This window comes from Pagrus major, chromosome 15 (genome assembly GCF_040436345.1).
Source record: "Pagrus major chromosome 15, Pma_NU_1.0".
NCBI classification, from domain to species: domain Eukaryota; kingdom Metazoa; phylum Chordata; class Actinopteri; order Spariformes; family Sparidae; genus Pagrus; species Pagrus major.
The window spans coordinates 13,299,605-13,321,420 of record NC_133229.1 but is presented as its reverse complement, the minus strand read 5'-3'; the positions used below and the strand labels follow the sequence as shown (position 1 = coordinate 13,321,420).

The 21,816-nt window shown below is 44.1% G+C and overlaps 1 protein-coding gene across 5 annotated transcripts in view; it reads left to right on the top strand.

Moving 5' to 3' along the window:
• Nucleotides 1-21,303, top strand: part of sipa1l2 (signal induced proliferation associated 1 like 2) — a 91,202-nt gene extending 69,899 nt beyond the window's left edge. For 3 of the 5 annotated variants that reach the window (XM_073481533.1, XM_073481531.1, XM_073481532.1), the window contains exons 13-21: nt 1,059-1,147; nt 2,404-2,777; nt 5,271-5,528; nt 8,653-8,788; nt 13,753-13,975; nt 15,807-15,938; nt 18,228-18,345; nt 19,012-19,090; nt 19,512-21,303. In XM_073481533.1, the coding sequence (XP_073337634.1) occupies nt 1,059-1,147; nt 2,404-2,777; nt 5,271-5,528; nt 8,653-8,788; nt 13,753-13,975; nt 15,807-15,938; nt 18,228-18,345; nt 19,012-19,090; nt 19,512-19,658 (1,556 nt within the window). In that variant the 3' untranslated portion in view covers nt 19,659-21,303. Of the gene's footprint in view, nt 1-1,058; nt 1,148-2,403; nt 2,778-5,270; nt 5,529-8,652; nt 8,789-13,752; nt 13,976-15,806; nt 15,939-18,227; nt 18,346-19,011; nt 19,091-19,511 lie in introns of those variants that run through there. The other 2 variants (XM_073481534.1, XM_073481535.1) reach the window with 2 other exon arrangements.
• Nucleotides 21,304-21,816: the final 513 nt, after the last annotated feature.

Here is a 21,816-nt window from a genome sequence, read left to right as displayed (position 1 = left end):
CATGATCGGGATAATCATGAAAAACCTCAGATGAGTGACTTGAAAGAGCTGTCCAGCCCAAGTACGGTCCTATATTGATTTTCTGATTTATTTTGAATTGCAATGAGAAGGAGCCTGCATCTTTCCAGTCACTCCAGAATCCTAAGCCATGGCTGACAGCTATGCTTGCCCATTGTATCCCTCACAAAAAAAAGTTGAATTAGATATGTGGAAATACTATACTAATACTAATACTATTTATGATTAAAAAAAAAGAATAATACCAGCATATCCCACATGTCATAATTGGAAAATGCTACATTCGGAATAAGGCGTAATTAGGAATATCCAAATGGAATATGCTGTTTACATGACCCGCATCAAATTCTGAATATTGTCATGGTTGGAATAATAGTGGAAAATTATTGTGCACGTAAACATTTTTCATGACAAAGGATGTTCATTAAAAGAACTGTTTGTATTATCTGTGATGCAATATAAATATTTGAAATTTGATTGCAAATTTGATACAAAATGTAAAAGTTAAATTGATTTCAGAATGTCTTCAGCGCAATTTTAAGAGTTTTAAGCAAATTTGTTGATTATCGAAGTAATATTGTGAAATGCAATTATTTTGGCCAGGATAATCGTGACATGGAAGTTTTATATAGTCCCATGCCTAATTCAGGTGCATATTAAAGCAACAGTATGTAGAATTTGGCATTATGTGCGATTTGGTGCCCCCTACAGTTTTTGAGTGCAACACCACTGTTGTAAATACAAATCCCAGGTCCCAGATGAAGTAAACATGTATGTAACGTTGTGATCCTACCCTCTCACTGATGGGGGGCTGAGACAGAGACACCATTCACCTTATTACAAGACACTGTACCATAAACATAATTTTGAAGGTTATTTTAAGGTTAAAAAAGTTTACATCTTGTTGCTTTAATGCTAAAAATGTAATGTTTTGAAAGGCATGTGACCCAGCGCTGTCATCAGTTGCCCTTATTGCAATTCATGCTGTCCATTCATAACTGGCTCTTATCTATACTCTGCATTTCCTTTTCGGTCCTCAGAGGCCAAATGGCACATCCCCTCCACCAAGATCCTGAATCCTCTGAAGCAAAGAGAGGGAGGAAAAGACTCACCCAACAAGCTGTCCAGGGTAAATGCCTGACCTACTTTAATTTCACTTTGACGCAAGCTGCCCACACAACATTTTTTGAAAGTGTTCAGAAGTTAACTGTCGATGTGTTTTGAAGGGCACAGAAGCTCTTAATGCAGTTTAATGCAGCCCGTGTGTGTGCTGTGTTTGGAGTCCGACTCTGCTCTGTCAGAGCTGGTTTAGCCGACATCAGTGTTTAAATCAGAGTGAGGTCAAATTGCCCTTGTATATGGGCTTTGCAGCAAGCAGCGGCTCAATTTGGGGTATTCAACCTCGTGTCGTCCCCTCTAGCCGCTCGTCGCAGTTATCACTTTCCCTTCATCGGCATGCTAACAGGCGTCTCATCTCATCACCGTTTCTGGTTGTCTCACACTTTTCTAGGACACATTGTTCCTAGAAGGTTGAATATATTAAGTGCTCCAGCCTCTCATTTCCCCCTTTCTCTATATTCCCCTCTCACTTATCTTTTTTTTTTTTTTTTTTGGCCCATGCACAATCTCTCCTTCTGTCTTTTATTTCTCCTTTGATGCTGGAGGCTGGCGCACACAGCTAACAACATCTTTCAGTGCTTTCAGCCAGTGTTGCATTAACCCGAGCCAGTGGATAAAAATTTAGACCCCTCCCTTCCCCTTACCTAATGAACAGAGCTTGTTTTTTCAAATCAGAATAAGTGTTTTTGATTTGTTGTTACTGAAGTTGTTTCTGTGTTTTAGCTGTGTTAAGCATAACATAATGAAGAACACATGACCGGTCACAATCCTGAAGTCCTCTCTAATGAAGCATTGCTGTTTCACTGTTTCACTTTCACTAGAGGCCTGTTTTTGAGTCAACAAAATGAATTATAAGACTTCTGTTCTACATAGAAAATGTATTTACGTTGGTTTTTTTTAGCTTAACTCTGACTTTTTCATCGGAACTGGGGAAAATAGTTGATGCTAATATTAAACACCTATATAGAGGGCAAGATCATGCACATCTCTCACATAAGTACCGGAATTTGAATGGAAGTGTGTGACATTCTGCATATTCAGTTCGTCTTCCTTCGTGTTACTGTCAACCAGCCTTACGGTAGCCTTGAAAAAACAAGCTGTCACCTCCGTCGGGGCCACATGAACATGTGATGTAGCCTGATGGGTAAACCTATCACTAAGCATGTTAAAAAGACCGTTAAGAATAATTTGCACCTGCTGCTTAACCTTGTCTGATCTGCTGTATTTCTGTCTCCTTCACCCCCTTTTCCCCTCTCATTCAACCAGACGGGCGATAAAAACTCGAGCCACTCAAGTAGCAACACTCTCTCGAGCAACGCCTCCAGCAACAGCGACGATAAGCACTTTGGCTCTGGAGACTTGATGGACCCGGAGATGCTGGGCCTCACATACATCAAAGGGGCGTCCACAGACAGCGGCATAGACACTAATCCCTGCGTGGCCCCCGGGGCCCGGGTGTTGATGCAGGGCAGGGTGGGGGAGCAGGGGCACCCTTGGGTATCAGAGCACCACGAGGACGGGGCGTCGGAGGAGGAGCATGGGAAGCTGTACCTGCCGCAGGGCTACGCCTCCGCCATAATGTCGAGTCATGTGACGGAGGGAAGCATCGGAGACCTTAGCGAGATCTCATCCCATTCAAGGTATAGTCCAGACACAGGATGTGTGTTTTATTCAAGTTTTTCCCTTAAAAACAGTTCAGATGTTGTTTCCAATTCTTTTTGATGTATACAGTATATCTGTAGCTACAAGCGTGTTTGGGGTAACAGAGATTTTTCTTTCAGGCGAGATCGAGATAAGTGACAATAAAGGAAAAAGCCTGAATGATTGAGTGGAGAAACATAAGAAATGCTTGCATACAGAACACAGAGAGTCACTGAATTATGTAAAAAATGATGTGAATCATATGTTGTTGAACACCAACGGGAGACAGTGACATGTTGGAAAGCCATTATCGTAACACCAAACAAGGGAATATCTATAGGAAGAACAACGTTCGCTCCTCCAGCAGACTTCCAATGACTTGTTGTATCTTTGCCAAGGAGCATTAGAGCTGTTCTGCAGGCCCAGTGCTTAACTTGGAGACTTGATGCTGTTTTCATCAATCACTACATTGTGTGCTCCAGTTAATTTGCGTGATGACTCTGATGTTCTTTCCTCTCAATGGGTAATTACTTGATTCTAGTGTGTTGGGTCATTGATTTGCCCTCCGAGAAAAAAATCACACCCTTTTCATGGTATGACTGGAGGCATAATCCACTGTGTTCAAACATGTGGATGTACTTCACACATACCCCACTGCCGCCCCCGCCCACTTTGGCCCATTATCTGTCCCGTTAAACACACACACAGACAAACACATGCACAGAAGGATAGCTGCTAGCTGTTAGTTGACCTTTTCACCGAGCCGTGCTCCCTTGCTCCTGACCCGCACAACCTGACTCGTCCAGCTGTGCTGAAAGCCAGTGGGTGGAGCCGCTGTCAGGCTGGAGCATCATGGGGGGGTTTTATCACACCGTCGTCCAAGTCCTCCTCACCAGACTGGGGCCCATCTGGGGAAGAGGAGAGGTGTCACAGAGGGTTGGCCCTGCAGCCACTCACAGTCTGCCTCTATGAAATAGAATGGGTATCTATTTGTTTATGCCATACAGGATTATGTTACCACAATCTGTTCAGATCATTGACCGGTTTGGGAGCCATCAGAACTGTCCGCTCCAGGATGTCATTCAGAAATGATTAAAGAGCCCATGCCATCACCTTGACTACTCCGATGCTTCCCACCTTTTATGTAATGGTCTTTGACACCAGAGTGTCATCTGAGCAAACAGTGAAGCAGCAGGAGCACATTCTGCAGGGTGTGGCCCAGATGGTCATGAATATGGAAACTGAGTGTGTAGTGCCTCCAGCTAAAGCCAACTCTGATGTCTCAGGGTGGTTTAGGAGAATGTTTTGTGTTTGCTGAAAGTTTTCCAGCAAACAGCAAGATGATACCTAAACGATGAATCCTAACCAGGCAGCTGACACCAAACACAAACTGTCCACCCTCATATTAATGATGTACTGCAAGTTAAAAAGGAGCAAAGACAGGCAGAGTGCTTCTCATTTTCACATCGCTGTTTTAAATGTGGCACATTCATCCTGCATTAATCTATTATTAGGTGAATGATGACTGAAGTTGTTATCGCTTTTTAGAAACTGTAGCTGAAATCTAGTAATAAACATCGTTTTCTCAACAAAGAAAGCGTTCCTTCGACCATTTCATCATAATGTTGAGGTTTTCATATCACCCAAATCACAAAATAAGAAACATTTTTCCTTGTTGTAGCCAGCCATGCCCTTACTCAGTTTTTTAAATAAATCAGCAGAAGTCACAGTGGAGGATGTCTCAAAACCTCTGCAGATAAAACTGTCTAAATACCACTGGCAGAAAGTGGTGAAATACACTACTTCGTGATTTGAGTGCACTGACCCTTTAATCGGGTTTGTCAGTTGATATTTGACTAAATATTGAAAGGGCAAAGTTCAGCAGAAATACGCACATGATAGACTGCATGTGAGTCATCTCCCAATGTAGGTCAGAGGTGAGCTGGCGTGACTACACTGTGTAGAGGAAATCGTGTCATCCTGTCTGAGTCAACAGCAGGCTGAGCTTCAATAATACTCTCTCATTTGTCATTGTATTTTTGTTTATGCTTTCATGTTTTTCTCTGTTTAAAGGTCCAATATGTAAGACTTCTAGTTGAAAAATTAACTCAAATCATCAACAGAATGTGAGGAAATAGCAGTTTTGACTTTATGTCTATGCATTGTGTTGCAGAGATATCTACTGAGTTTAGCATGCTAACCAGCTAGCCATGGCCCTTCCCGGTACAAAGCTGCTGTGCTAGTGGTGTAAACACCAACACTCCCCTAGTCCCTGAGCTCCTAGTCCCAAACTGCTAGCTGCAGGGCTAACTGAGCTAACTAGCTAACAGCAGCCACAGTTAATAGAAATAAGCAGTTACTCTGGTGATATATGCTGCCCCCTATTTGTTTGGAGTGTGGGGGCCAATTCTTACATATTGCACCTTTTTAAATTCATTCATTTTGGTCACTTTTGAGTTACATTATGCTTTATTCTTTTGCTATCATGTCAGTGGCTCACACCACTCTGGCAGTCCTCTGGCCCGCGGTGCCAGATACTGTATGTCAGCTGACTCCTCCAAGGTGTACACCATCCCCCAGACCAGCAGCTCACTGACAGGGCCAGAGCCGGGGCCGGGGCCCAGCTCAGAGGCCTGCGGACAGGCACGGCCGCAGGCTGGTTGCACTCTCCCAGTGGGCATGAAGACGGCCGAGGATGATGATGAAGATGCCCACAGCACTGAGGGACCTCCCAGCATTTCAGAGTGTGGGTGAGTGTGTGTGTGAAAGAGGAAGCAAGAGAGAGCGTGACTGAAAACATCAGAAAATATTTAGCTCATACACCACAAAGCTAGTACAGTTTGGTTCCAGTTACACTAGCTATCGTGCAAAGCTAGATGACGCACTTTTTAATCACGCTAACTAGCCTCATCAGCACTGGTTCTCTCACTGTTTCCTCCAGACTTACAGTCGCACAAAAGCCATTCCAATACAAGTGTCCCCTCTCCATCGGCCCACCCAGTGTGCATAAACTGGCCTTGATTGAAGCCGACAGCCACAAAATAAATAAGCTCAATGAAGCCGTGGACATAATACACTTGGCACATGTCACTTGTGGTTATTGATCGCTCCCGTGAAGCCGGGTCCCCGTGGACTGCCAGGCTGAGTCTCTACCACATCAGCATCTCTGCTGAGAGCCAAACAACGATCCACACACAACAACACACTCCTGTCACACATGCAGCCCGAGGACACCTGCCGCAGAATAGCCTCTAGAAATATTCACAAAGGGAGAGGAATGCATGCAGTCACTAAGCCAGGTCGAGACTTTATATGAGCAGTGACGACTGACTGTATCTGTCTGGTGATTAAATGGATGCTGTTGAGAACAGAGAGCCATTGACAGTGAAATTGAAACACAGCTTTGATGGTGTGAGTGTAGATGTGTGTGTGCTTGTTCGAAGGTGTTTGCGTGACCTGCTTGGGGCATATTTTTGGAGGAGAGAATGTGAGATCTGCCCTGGAAGAAACCCCCTGCTCTAGCTCCCAAGTAATTTCATTTAGACTGTGAAATTTGCCACTTAAGGGCGCCGTGATTGATCGCATGCACTGAAGTCATCTTCTGCCGACTTATGAAAAAGCTCTGTAATTCAGTTACCTTCCCCATTGTTTGTTTATATATTCCTGCAGTTTTATTTCATCTTACATAACAGTGCCTCATGATGAATGGGCTAATATTAACCACAGATATTGTTCTAACATAATGAAGTTTCTCTTCCCCCCTTTCTAAGAAGTTTTCTCATTTGCTGTAACACTGTATGTAATGCAGGATGTGTAACAATGCTCCTAACCCTGGGTTCTGTCTCTCTTACTTCTGCTTCTTGTTCCAGAGGAGCGGAGAGCTTGTTAGCCTTCCTTCTCACAATGCTGTCTGAACGCTCAAGGTATACAGTTAGTCAAAGTCAACCCCGTGGCCCCGATCTGACCCAGCCTGCTCCCCCCCACATACCCACTACCCCCTTTGTCCCCGACCACCGCCCTACTAGTCTGTCCTAGTAGGTCTGACGGTGCGAGTCCTAACCTGTGGCACATGCTGAGAGTAGAGGGCAACCAGCTGTGCATCAGTGGCTGTGACATTTGTGCTGTATCTCCTACAGAATCCCACTGTCCTCCTGTCCTCAGCCGACACACTCTCTGGATTCCTGTAGTTATGTTTCCATTAAAATTCTCAGCAAATTTTATGTGAATTTCAAATATTTTGGCAAAGTTAAATGTGAATCAGTCCACGTTTCTGTGAATTACCTTCAGGCAATTTTACTCAAGAACATCACATATGTAATCAAGCATAAGTCACTCTGATATATCATGCTATTTCATGCTGCTTCCCACCTAAGATGAAGGAATTTGTCTCATCTGAAACATGTGTACCCTGTGGCGTTTTAATCAGCCACTCTTGTAATCGTGAGTGGGGATGACAAGCAACCCAGACTTGACCCAAACCAGCGATGTTGCCATTATGTGCACCCTGACATCCCCACTCATTTTATTCTTTTAGAAATATTACTTATTCTTCTTTGGAGTCCTGTAGCAATGATGGGCAGTGTGACATTAACACATTGTCTCCAGCAAAATAAGGTGCCTCAGCATCAAGGTGCAAAAAGAAATAATTGTATTTTCTCTTTGTATGCCCTCCTCAGCCAAGCCTGCATTTTTTTTTTTTTGTAGTCTTTTTTAAATTTCTGGCATTAAAAATGTGTAGTTGGAACAGGTGGATGAAAACATTCTGTCTTTTTTCACACCCATACTCAGGACCTGCTGTGCGAGACAACATTTATTACATGCTGTAGGCATTAAACAGATGCTCCCGCACAGTAGAATAACCTTTAATTGCAAAGGTCAGGGCTTTAGCGTGGTTCCAATCTTCCCCTAATCATGGATTGATCATATGAGAGCAAATTGGACAAGAGCTGATCAGGATACAGAAGGAGAAGAGGGGGAAGAGCACGAGTATATACAGCTCAATTAAATGCACTTTTCCTTCCTGGATGCAGCCTTGAGAAAAGAGCTTTCGACTCAGAGATGTCATGTATCAGTCAGAATGCATCTGGCAATCTCAAATGGATCAAAACACCCATCTATGTATTTAGGGCTAGGTTGCCATGGTGCTAGGGCATCTCTCAGCATTAGTGTCTCTAAGGTAACCAACTCAGTCAGGCTGTCCCAACATCTTGCTATCTAGCGTATCGTATCCTCCTGCGGCTATATGACACCCTGCCAACAGCACACACACTTAAAGCAGAGGTCTCACAGCCCCACAGCTTCACCAGCCAGGTCACTTCCCCCTCTAAACACTCAGCAAGCACTCTCAATATAATGATAATGTTCTCCTGAAATACCTCACTGACAACCACCGCCACCAAAAACAAAACTTGTCACCACTTGTGGCTCCTCCAACCCTGTCTAACAGCTCTCGTGTCTTCCTCTGTTGTTGTCTGAACACTCCCCCAGAGTCCCTGGTTTGCACTTGTCTGATGTAATTTCTGTCCAAAACCCTCTTTTTTCCTTCCTTCCTTTCCACCTCTCAACGTGCTTGGCTGCAGTCTTCACAGTCTCTTTAATCATGGGCTGGCAGGCTAGGATTGGAAATAAAGTCTGTCCCTTGCTGTATTCTCCAACCCCCTTTTACCCCACGATCACCTGACTAGCATGGAGCAGGAACGCACCTGATGTTGGCATGCTAAGACGAATCCACCTGAACCCTTTGCGTGAAACTGACAATATTTTCTAAACAGCTGGACCCGAGCTGTGATGGCCCAAGGCCTCCCATTGCATGTTGTGGCTTCCATGCCCCGTCTGATGAGCCCTGCTCTTCTGTGCCCTCTGTATCGTCCACAGGCAGCTGTATGCACAGGAGGCTGCCTGCCGGCTCCAGGCTGAGCGGGATGGGAAATCACTGCAGAGACTTTCGAAAGAAGAATACATGAAAATGATGCTGCCTGACAGCCCTCCAGGAGAAGACAGGACTCGGAAGGTGAGGTCATTGTGGCTGAAGGACCAACTAACCCCTAAATTACATCAAGGGCATGCGATTGGTCTCAACACTGTAGAGACACATCAACCCACCACCTATATAAAACAAAATGCATTGATTTAAATTATGCATTGATGGATAAGATACATACAAACATGTGGATAAACTCATTTATTTTCTGAAGAACCATCTTTTTAAAATAGAATTTAAAAGAAAATGACCAGATATCTTGACTTTCAAGGTTATATTTGCTGAACATCCTAACACTCTTTAACGCTGATGCCTTCCTATAATTCCAATCTATAATTCATTTGAAGATGCACCTGTTTCAGTATCAGCCTGCTCTACTTCTTTAGCCTGCTGCTGTGTTTCCTGCACACAAAATAATTAATAGATTTCCAGACTCAAATTCATATTTTGATTTATTCCTTTTTATATTCACTCCTGCTCATTAGCTAACTGCTTGCCTACTGACGACAGATGCAGGGTTAGCTTATAATTATGATAAACTTTGATAATATATCACCTTTCAAAACAGAGTTTAATTCCTGAAGAAAATATTACAGAATAAACAATCAACGGTCAGGCCAAACACGGAAGCCTTCCTTCACGGAAGAGGAGAAATAAAAAACACAAAATGCAAAACTCAAAATGTCAATGTAACAGGAATAAAATAAAAAAGCAATAGCAATAAAAAAGTTATGCGAATAAAGAGTTTGATAAAAGAATAAAATCAACTAAGGATGATAAGAAGACATCATCACATCAGAGGAATTAAACAGATAAATAGATTAAGAACAGTAAAAAGATAAATACATAAAAAAGATAAAGCTTGCTAGTTATTGCTAGCTAACATGGTATCTAACATCAGATGTAAGGTAGCTAGTAGATTTTCTTTTTGAATCAACATGGCTACTAGATAGCTAGCTTACTACCTCTTACACACTGGGTGGTGAAAAAGTTCCTGGTGTACTTTCTCTTTTTCAGCGGCATAATTCACGATATCTACAAAGTACAAACTGTGTTGGTATTGACGAAATTACATTATGTGTGATGAGCAATGCAGGCAACAGTGGAAAGGGATCAAGTCATGTGTAACAAAACATTTTTCCACATTCTTGAGTTATGGACCAACAGCCCCCTTCTTTTCGGCCAATCGGATGCTAGCATAGAATGCCTGTCTTGGAGACGTAGCCTCTGGGAGGATATATGGGAATTATCTAATATGACCTCACCACAAAGATAATGCTAACAAGTTCACTCAAATATTGGAAGGGACATGTTCCGAACATTCCCCTTGCAAACCCATGCCCTTAAAGTACATGATAATTGTACGGATGAAAATCGTGAAGTAATGTCGGTAGCATAATCACAAGACATTCCAAAGATCCTCTCTAAACCCTGATGCTATTTAATCATGCTGACTAACAGGCACGGTACATAAGGCCAGAATCAGAGCAGATAACCTCTTGCTGGGAAGCAAGCACAAGCAGGACAAACATCTGCTGCCTATCAGCTGGCGCTGCTGCTGAGCACCACAGCTGATAGGGCTTGTCTTTCCTGACACAAGACCCTTTCAGTCCCCTCTGACTGGCACGGAGTGTTCGGTTAATTTGATTTAAAACAGGGGGCCTGTGTTTGCTCAGTCGGGATGTCATGGATTAAAGGCAGGGAGTTGCAGAGAGTGCATCGATGTTTGATGTTCCTGCGTCCTGCAGACTCTATTAATTGCATCTTCAGTCCCCCCTGTGCCATCCCCCACCCCTCCATCCATTATCTACCAGTAAGAGACCCTGGAGACGTACAAATGGGTTATTTTTGGATGCTGCTCAATTCTAATATAAATGCACTCCAGCCCGACAGATGACAGGCATGTCCTCTGGCACAAGCAGGCCTCGACCCTCACTTGAAGTATCTCAGTGCAGTGGTTTGTTCATCTAGCTGTTGTACACTACACTTCCACTACGCTCACAAGAGAATGGCTGTCTAAAATGAAAGCAGGTGTATCGGGCCTGCGCTGTGATTTCCCTTCATTTGATGCTATTTTGTTTCCCACAGAGAAGGAATGCGCAGTAACCATTACAAAGGTGCACAGTGCTGCTTGTTGGATTCAAAGAGAAGTTCGGTCTTTGTTGCAGTCTCGCTCCCCAGTCTGATTCAGTGTGATAATACAGTGTGTGGAAAAGCAATCTGGGAGAGAGATGCATGAGGGAGGGCACAGAGCCAGATACTCCAACCATGTTCTGTACACATCTGATCCCAATGAACACATACTACTCTTTTCTGGGAGCAGCCTCCCTGGGACTGCATGTTTTCAATCATCTGCTGGCACGTAAAAGAATCAAAGTACAGTAATGACAGCGTTGGAAACATCAGTGATGTATTTCTAATTTAATACAGTCTGAGTTGTTTAATCTCATAAGTGATTTAACTGAGTCTTGGGCAAAGGTTAATTTGTGTGTCACTTCCGGTAGTCACCCGATGCCATTGTGTGGGTGAGCAGGTGCAGAGAGATTTTCCCTGCCAGCCGCCCGGTCCGCTGGGACGCCCCTCCACAGACAGGCAGGCTATTGTGTGGCTGACGTAAAGGAAAGGCCGTTCACAACTTATTCTCCCACAGCGTTCCTCCTTTGAACCTCCTGTGGGAAAGAAAAAAGCATCTGAATAGGTGGTTGTCCAACACATCCTCCCAAGTGGCACGTCAAAGGGTTCTAACGCTGGTTGTCGTCTTTGTTCAGTGCGGGCAGCGAGGTAAAAAAAAGTCCAGGAAATCAAGAAGAAAAATGGTGGATGTGTCAGTGCTGCCTCGACTGATAAGAATGAAAGAATTCAAAGGCATTGCAGCCCAAATCGGGGCGAGGACTGCTGCCAGCCGAGGTGGATTTAGACACACTGAAATAGCCCGTAATCTTGCAGGTTTGATTAATACGATATTTTCTGCCTAATGTGCTCAGCAGGTTCAATCAAGCAGTGCCAGGATATGTTCAGAGAGCCCGGTTTGATGCTGTAGATGTAATAAATAGATGGCTTCTGAAAAAACATTAAGCTCTATTGCAAATGGTTTCATCTGCCGTGACTCCGTTTACTGCACTTCTAAATCTGTGCTATTTTTGCTTTATAGGAGAGAGCAGCAAATCCTGTTTTAAGTTGTTTTGATGAGCGAAAACCTTATGGGGTCTAATCTTGTAAAGTTGGGTGGGAAAACTTGCAATAACAGACAACCTTGTTAAGTTAAACCCTCTGAGATGTCGTATGTATGTATGCTGCTTTGAATTCCAGTATATATCTCATTTAAAGACGTACTAGATGTTTGTTAAATTCTCACGGTGGGATTTGTGGGGAATCGGTCTTTGAAATTGAGATGGCTGGGTGTTGGCTTGTGGGGATATCAGTGTAGTGTTGGTTACAGCTGGGAAGCCAAAGGCAGACATTTACCCATCTGGCCAACTGCCCCGCATATCATTTGTGGCTACTTTTGATGTCACTCCTGCAATATTTATGTAGGCTGAAAGGGACAATGATGGATTGGATTGGCCTCTGCGGTTTCGTGTGTTTAAACAGAAGATCCTCCATCAAAAATCTGGCCACAGTCACGAAACTCGAGTGTCCCTGCAGTGGTATGTCTCACTCTTCTCTGTGCACTGCAGAGGACATCTCCTCAGGATGATGCTGCCTTTCAAACCCCCCCAGCCTTTGTGATTGTTCATCCTCACTGTGTGTCGCCTTCTGACCCCTGCGTTGCCTTACATTGACCTCTTCAAGCCTTTAGATTCTTCGCAGTATGAGTACTATTCTAGAGAGAACACGCAAAGCAGCACACACACTTTATGTAAGTACATTACACGGACCGCTTCACTGAACTGTGTCCGCTGGGTCTTTGTCTGGTTTGTAAACAAGCAGACAAAAGAAGATGTGTTCTGGGTTCATTTAATATGATGAGTTTTTAATAGAGCGCTGAATTAAATTGACTTATACAGGAGCGCCCCTGTGTTCTATTTATCTGTATTGACAATCCCTGGATAATAGCTCATGCTGGAGTTTAATTAAAGGAAAATTATGGTGTTTTTCAACCTGGATTTATTTACCATAAAGGCAGCCATTGTGATTATGGATGCACTCATTTTGCACTCACGGCTACTGTTGGAGAGATTCATGGAAACGAGGACTCGTGACGAACAATGTTTGTCAAGGAAATCGACATCGTGGAAGGAAGCTTTACAAATTCACATCAGTAATTTCCAACGGTTGTCTCTGAGTCTGACCTAAAGTACACACCGAACAGCCCCCTGAAGTAGCCATTATCTAACTGCATAGGGATCTACATCTGGGTCAACTTGCTTGCTGCATTATCTACAATATCTGCACCACTACAATACTTAATACAATACTGAGAGGAATACAAAGTCTTATTGTTTGTCGACATACTCTGATGCGACCTGGTTGTAAATCTCCGTGCAGTTAGCTGTAATGGCTATTCTACTGTAGCAGGCTTGTGTTTACTTTAAGTCGGACGCAGACAAAAGCATGCACCTTCCCCCGATATATGTTGTTTAGGTGAGCTAAAGCTACCATGACCAATACATTCACAACTGTTATATGCAGTCTTTTTTCCTCCATCACATAAGCTCAGTGACTATCTGCCGCCTCAGCGCAGTGACCTCTGTCACCACCTCCACAGGCCCTGTCCCCGCTTTCTCCCACTTGCCAGACACTCTCCAGCTGTGCTCAATCCATCTGCATTTTCCTGAGAGCAAAGACTGTAATTGATTCCTGACACCACTTCCCGATGTTCCCTCCTCACCCACCCAGCTGCCCGCTCGTGTACACCTGCTGTGCTGTATAAGAGCAAAGCGCAGGGAAGGTTGCAGAGAAGGGGCCATCGGGGGTTTAGAGGTCATTCAGCTCTGTCATTTGCATCGTCGTGGCCATCTCTTGACAGATTGTTCTGCTTCTTCCTCTCTCAGGTGTCAGCGGTGGGCAGTTTGTCACCAAGACGCTCCACACTGTACCGGACGCTGTCAGACGAGAGCGTGTGTAGTAACCGTAAGGGTTCGTCCTACGCCAGCTCGCACAGCTCCATGCTGGACCAAGCCATGCCTAACGACATCCTCTTCAGCACCACCCCCCCTTACCACAGCACGCTGCCTCCTCGCATGATCCACAACCAGGGGGCATCCAACCTAAGGAGTAAGTACAGACGGTGAAACTCTCACTCAACTAGCTGCTGCAAAAGATAACACATAAAAAATTTGTGCAATTTTTCACCGGGAGATTAAGGATGCACCAATGGGCCTATTGGTAAAGTAGGTTGAACGTTAACAATAGCACTTGTGTTTGCATTGATTTTGCCCTGGCAAATTCATGAGCTACAGGCTCGTGACATCCCAGCCATTAGTTTGTAGGGTTATGTAAGCTCTGAAAAATCCTTTACAATGAGTAGGCAGTTAGGTATAGCTAACTGAAAGAGGCTTTTGAAGCAGTTACTTCTCAACAAAATCATCTTTTTTATATGATCTTACAAGATAATTTAATGAAGGGCTGAATGACTTTATTTTTTATAATGAAGATTTCTTTCTTTCTTTTCTTCCTTTCACAAAAGAGGAACTAAAAAACAATGAAAACATAATAAAATGTCAGTATCGGTATCAGCCCATAATTTCACAATCAGTGTATCCCTACCATGGATGCCACAGAGAAGCTGCTTCAGAGGAAACAAACAGAACTGTGCTCTGTCTTATTAAAATACCTCTCAGAGACAGGAGGACTAATGTAGACTTTCTCTGCATGTTGCTTTTGGATTATCATTCCTCTTCTCTGGCCCCAGATAAGAGCCAGGATATAGATACTTGTTTGAAGAGCCACTTGCGTCCTACCGATATCATTAGCACAACTGGTACACACTCCAGCAACACTCCTCAATATAGCCAACTAATTGGAACTGGGTGAGGCGGCATGCAACTTGCAAAGAGGCCTGCCGCTCCGTCTGCATTAAGCAGACACCTGTCACTGCTGGCTAGTGTTCCCCCTCTCTACTGTTGGCCCAGCATCCTCTGAATATGTATTAGCAATGAGAGGTGTGATGTGTCCTGCCTGCGCCGCTGCAGGTCCTTAAGATCTGTGACATGAACATGCCTATTTTCCCATCAGGAGTGTCACAGTGTCTGTCATACATTATATTTCATTCACTCATGAGTCCCTGCCTGCCTTCCCTCTCTGTCCCTCCTGTCTCATTTCCATACCGCTCCTCATCCGTCTCCGGCTGCCGTCGCTAGATAGAAAATGGCTTTTGGAAAGATGTTTCTCTCTTTAGCCTCTTCTGGCTGTCAACCTGATGGATCCCCGATTGTTTTGAAGGATAGTCGAGAACATGGGCTCCCTCTTTCCCTTACTGAAACAGTCCAATTTTGTAAACAGCGGATCACTCGAGCTCTGTGACGCTCGGGTAAATTGAAAGGAGAGCGTCTGCATCACCTCGAGCTCTCTCCGTCTCTTCTCTGCTCCTCCACTCATGCTTTTCTAAATGCCTCTCTGCAGAATGGGAGCTTGTTTATTGCGTTCGCAGTCTTTCAGGGCTGACAGGGAGGGAGGGTGGGAGAGACAGAGGGGAGGGAAAGGAGATATTGATTGAAACATGAAGACATTCACTTAGACAAGTCGTTTATCGCCCCACAGACAGCGTCTTGCCAGTGCTATGCAGAGAAGCTGGTGTGCTGTCACAGAAATCAAAACTTTTCTTTTCAAAGTTAAATTGTTTGCGACCTTTAAGAGCTTTTGTTATTTCGGTGAATGCAGATTAGAAATGGACTCAAGCTAGGTGTTTTGATGAGCAGTGACTGGACCTTTTATCCAGCGATGACTAGTTAGAATAAATCCCCTGCCTCCCCCCTCCTCTACGCCCCTCCATCCCTTTCCCAACCCCTCTTGTCTGCTCTGATGCTAACTGATGGGCAACTCAGAGATTAGCTCTATACTCAGGCCAGATCTAGACACTGATCTGAGTGCCTGCCTGTCTCTGCAGATGAGTTTTGGTTCTCTGACGGCTCCTTGGCGGACAGGTCCAAGTTCAGCGACCCGGGCCTCATGCCCCTCCCAGACACTGCCTCGGGCCTGGACTGGTCCCACCTGGTTGACGCAGCACGAGCCTTCGAAGGTAACCAGCCTGGTTGAAGCTGCTGGCACCTCGTGTAACCCCCTCCCCCCTCCTTATTGCTGCTTAGCGTGTGTGTTTGTGTGTGTGTGTGTGTCTTTAATCTGCAAGTGCTAGCTGGCTTGAATGTGCAGGTTTGTGTGCGCTTTGTGTTTGTGTTTCCTCTAGCGTCTCCTAAGTGCTGTACGAGGCGACTTGTGGGAATCCTTTTGCTTTTTGCGCCTCCGCTCTGAGCCCCATTGTGATTCCCATCAAGCACCCTAACTTGGAAAAATGAGCCATCATTTCACAGCACAGACATGGAGCCAATTCTTAAGTCGTCACTTCAGGGAGAGTTCTTACAGCGATGCCTTTTACTGTTAAGCTCCTGAGTTGATGGTCTGGGGATAATCGCAGCTCTTCTGCTGGCCTTTTCTCCATTAAGTCTGAATTTGGTCCACTAGAAGAATTTTTCTTCTAGAAAAAGATGAGTCATCTGACTGAAAGTGGCAGATTCTCTCCTCCAGCAATCATCATATATAAGGCGGACCGTCTGAATGGCTGCTTTAGAGTGTTTGTGGTCTTTGACAAGTCATTTAGGAATCGAGTAGGACTGAAGTCTGTCTGTTCACTCAGTCACAGCATGTTTGCAGTTTATTAGCATTTGAATGTCTCCACTTCATGGTCAGCATCATCACTTCTGCTCATTTCCCCATAGTTTAAGTACTTTTTCGATCGCACTCATACCACTGTATTCCCCATGTCACGGAAAACGCAAACATGCCACAAGCTTTTTTTCCACTTGAACTCCATCTGACCCCTAGACCTTTGAAGAGGCAACGTAGCATGTGACTATTCATTTGTCATAATTAATGTATCCTCTGTAGAGTTCCTTCTTTGATACATTTCCGACTGCATAGCCCGCAGCGTATCATTTAAGGAGAGTGGAATCAGTGGAGATGATGCAGAGTCTGACTGGCAGCAAGAAGGGGTTTGTCACGGTAGCCCGGCTGGCCCAGAAAAACACTGTGTAAACTGGAGGCTTGTTGCCGAGCAGAAAGTGGCTCCAGGCTGCCATTGTGGTCCATGTATGTTTAACCAGCTCTGGTTAGAGCCAGGGGAGGAAAGTTTGCCAGAGATGTAAAGCTTTTATAGCATTCATAACCTTGCGGATCCTGAGAGGCTGCTCGAATTCATAATGCAGAGAGACGGTTTGGATTGCAGCATCCACAAACATATCCTGACCTCCTGACTTTTAGAGTTGAAGCAGATGGAATTAAAATGGGATTTAGTCGATTTCACCAACAAAAGGCTTTTGGTGCAATCACTGAAAGCTGTCTTTGTCAACTGTGTAATATGTTTTTTATTATCCCATCTCCAATAGATACGGCACTGTATGTTTACTCCTAGATTGTCATGTTTTCTCTTCAGTGTAATCTGTTTCTGTTTGATTTTCAACCGTTTGTCCACTAAATCTGGACATGGGGTCATGCAAAAAGTGACAAGCCGCTTTTCCGCGCCCGTCACTGCTTTCCTAGAAGTCTTTAATCTTTCTGATGCAGCCATCGAATATGAGGAAAATGTTCATTCATATGTAAATTAAGAGCTCGGTCTCCCTTTCCTGCCTCGTCTGAACAACCAACTCCAGGCTCCATCAGCTTTTGTCTTGGAGTGGATTAGCTTTCATTTGGGGGTCTAAATTAATGGAAGGGTTTCCTTAATCTCTTCTATGAATATGCAGATCCCTCTATCTTTAGTCTCAGACCAAGGGCTTGAGAGAGACAGAGTGGCTTCTAAAGAAGAAGAGCATTACGCCTCAAAACTAAGCAGTCCCCAAGTGTAACATGCCAAGTTTGGGTTTTCCATGGGGCTTTGAGCAAGCTTAAGGGCCTGATATGGTAAAACAAGCATGACTGGAGCCTTACAGCTCTGTGGGATCCAGCCCATTATGTGGCAAACAGCTGTCAGAGGAAGCTCAGAGGGGCGAGGGCACCCGAGCAACGCCCAAGGGACTGACTGTGATAGTCTAGAAATGCTCTGTTTACCACCTTGTTCCTTATTGTCTGGATATAGATCTCTCAATACAGCAGGACCTCATTTGGTGGCTTTGCAACAGCGCTTACACTAGAACCACTCATTCATCCAAAGCATGAATGAATTGCCTCATCCTGTCAGGAGCGTGTGCATGCGAGTGTGTTGTTCTGCTCTATTTTCGTTGCATGTTGACACCATGAAATGCGTTGCTGAACACATTTCCTATTTTCAATGTTAAGGCCAGTTTATGACCTGTTACGTGACCTGTTCTGTCTCCAGACCAGCGCGTGGCGTCATTCTGCACCATGACGGACATGCAGCGGGCAGAGGCTCTGCAGATCTCCAGAGAGCTGACCAGACGAGTGGTGGAGGCGGAGGGAGCAGCGCTGGAAGCAGAGTACGCTTAACCGACAAACACACAAGCACCAACGCTCCCGTAGCCAGTGAATTATTGAGTGCTAGCTTGAACCGGGCCCCGAGCAGTGATTGTCCAATCATAGCTTAGCAACCATAACTAGACACAGCAGGCCTGATTTTTTCACATGATGAAGTGATGTGCAAGAGGCTATAATAAGAACGATACTCAGTATCTCAAGAGTTTGTAGGGTGCTTATTTTTTTTATAACCTCTACAAACACCAAAAACTCAAGAGTGAAAAGTGTTTATCTGCTTTAACGTAAGCTGCATGATCGTTTACGAGCTACAACAATAACTGAGTGTTTTTTCCCAAAGACAAGGGTCATATTATTACCCAACTACTGTATATTATTATTTAGGGATACAGGGACTGTTAAAGAAATGTGTGCTGGACTGAAACATCCACTGATGGGTAGCCACGGTGTTTTGAGTTGATCACAGTTAAGAGTAACGGTGGCGTCTCTATTATGCTCTTTAGGGGATTTGGAAAAATTTACACATAAAATTCCACCCAGCATGTAAACATTTTCCTGTAGACACCCAAAATTAAAATATAGGACCTTAGTTGGCTAGCTAAGGACAATAAAATGTGATAAATGAGTCTTTATTGAGTTGTAACAACATCCTATTTTGTGTCCCCCAACAGCAGCGCCCCCTCCACACTGACTGGCAAAGTCAACCAGTTGGAGGTGATCCTCAGGCAGCTGCAGCACGACCTCAGAAAGGTAAGTTCAAATTTATCAAACCAACGTCTTGATTAACATTTCGTCACCTTTCCGCTTTCTTTTTTACATGTCAGCAAACAGTCTGTGCCACTCAACTCAGGAGAATAGACATTGAGTAATGTGTGTCCCCGAGGTCTGTGTAATACAAACTCGTCCACTTAATTCAATATCCTGCTTCCTTTTCCTTATTGTTTCCCAGCCCAACATTTCCCCCACGACCGCTAATGTGCTTAAAATGGAGAGAGGAAATGCACTTTTATCAGCAGAGAGAAAAAGCTTAATGCCTCCCATTTACGCAGCGCTGACGAAAGACGGATGTTCTTGTAATAGCGGGGCTTTTATCATCCTCTTTTGCATCCATTTATTTTTGCCTCATGTCCCAGTGTTGATTATGTGTGTGTGTTTGTGTTTGTGTGCTCAGGAGAAAGAGGATAAGGCGATGCTGCAGGAGGAGGTGCAGCACCTGAGACAGGACAACATGCGACTGCAGGAGGAGAGCCAGACGGCGGCGGCTCAGCTCAGGAAGTTCACAGAGTGGTTCTTTCACACCATTGACAAGAAACCCTGAGAGAGAGTCCAAGAGACCTGCAGGAAGAGAGAGCGAGAAAAAGTGCAAGATGGCCTTCACTCCTCCTGGGCACCCACTCAACTCCTACTTAAGACTCCCAGATGATCCACAGGCAAACAAACTTTCAAACAAACCATTACCGGCCCCCAGTGTAATCAAGACTCTTTAAAAAGCCCCTGCTTAGGAGACTGTAGTGCAGCCCTGTGTGGAATTAAAACCCCGATCTGGACCTTATTTTTGGGAACCTCTTCTGTCTGAAGTGCTGGGCTGTTTCTGACGTTAACGTTCTCTCCATCCCGGCAAACGAGCCTCTTGGGAAACTTCCTCATCTCCGGTGTTGGAGAGGAATTGAGATAGGCAACCCCTCGGGGGCCCCGCCAGAGTCCCCGGGATCTTCTTACAGTAGTGGAATGTAAAGCTCATTTACTGTAGTCAACATATAATCTACCTACGTATGTCCCGTCAGTCTACTGTACTGTATACTCAGCTTTACTGTATCATACTGCGCACACTGTCACACAGCTGTTTCTGTGCCGGCCTTCACGGACACAGGAGAGAGGAGAGGGTGAGGCGAGGAGGGGAGCGGAGGAATGTACTGGACATAATGAAGTGGTACTTACTGTCTGCTTGCACCAAGAGGAATCCACATGTGGTGGTCTTGAAACGTAACAGAGGAGGGGAAAATGAATGTAGCTCAACTGAGACCCTTTTATTTCTGGATTCCCAAAGCCACAAAAAGTTTCAAGGTTTGATGTTTCTGGGCCATTTTTTTCTTTTTCAACGAATTCCACTTTTTTTCTTTTCCTCAGTGTTGTAACGTAGGGTCACATGGCAGTAATTTTGATGTTTAAAGGTGCTTTCCCTACACACGTTTGTCCGTAGTTTCCATTCACTGTCACAATGTCCTAGCAATAACAAAGTGGTAGTTACGAAACTGTGTTTAAAAAGTGAAAAAACAAAACGAAAAAAAAAAAAAGTTAGCACAAACGTGAAGAGTTCCTGTCGAGAAGCAGTCGTACTTGACATGTATTTATAAAACAGGAAGAGACTGTGCCTAAAACTCTCGGTTGTAAATGGATTGTTTCTCTTTGCTTTTAATTCTCTTTTATAAACACATGCCTTGTCTGTGGCTCACTGATATGAAATTGTGTGTATGAATGTGTGTGCGTGGGTGTGTGTAGTTTATCACAGCAAAACGTGTTCTTATGCAGTGGTTTCTAGAGCATTAGAGCAAGCGCCAGTGAACCACACTTACAATGCCAAATGTGTTTATTTCTGTACATATCTGCCACAGAAGTGTCTTGTATTTAACACTATTATTTAAGCTTATTTAACCTAAAGTTGTTTATTTTATTAAGGGTATTTGTTTGTTTTTTTTCTGCACTAAGGAGAGATAAAGCTCTGTGTATGTTGTAAAGTGTGTAGCTTGCCAGGGCAAAAAAACAAACTATATATTTAAATATATAAATGATGATTTTGGAGATTCCAACATTTGGATGCTGCTAGATTACAGTTTGCTGGTTTGTATGCTTTTAAAATGTCTCTCTCCGGAAACTGTCTCATCCCTGGTGGGACACTGGTTGCTTTATTTGTTTTTGTTCAATTTTTTGTTTTGTTTTTTTAATAAATGTAGTTGTAAAAATAACAGTTCTTTTGTGTTTTTTAATATGTTTCTATTGCAACAGTCGACTCCAAAATCAAAAGCACATGTTTTTCCTTTTATTTGTACTGGTATTTTAATGTGAGTTTTGGAGATATCGGCTGTAGAGTCATCTGCCTTCTCTCACATGTAATGGAAGTAGATGGCGCTTGAGTTAAAAAAAAAAACTCAACAGAAATCCTGACCCGGTTACTCGAGACAATCCACAGACTGTGTTGTGAGCAGTTTCATGTAGGAACTATTTTCTTGCCATAGCGTGCATCTACTCATTGATGAGAGGCTAGCTAACTAAGCTAACTAAGCTAGTCAGCCATTAATGTTTACATCCCGCACTGTCACAAGCACGAGCCTATTATCCAAGAGTTGATGCACGCTTCCTCAGCGTTGTGATAGGTTTAGCAGCTGTAGTTGGGTAGAAAGAAAATTGTTTCTCCACAAAACTGCTCACAACAAGGTCTGTTGATTATCTTGAGTAGCCGTGTCATGATTTCAGGAAAG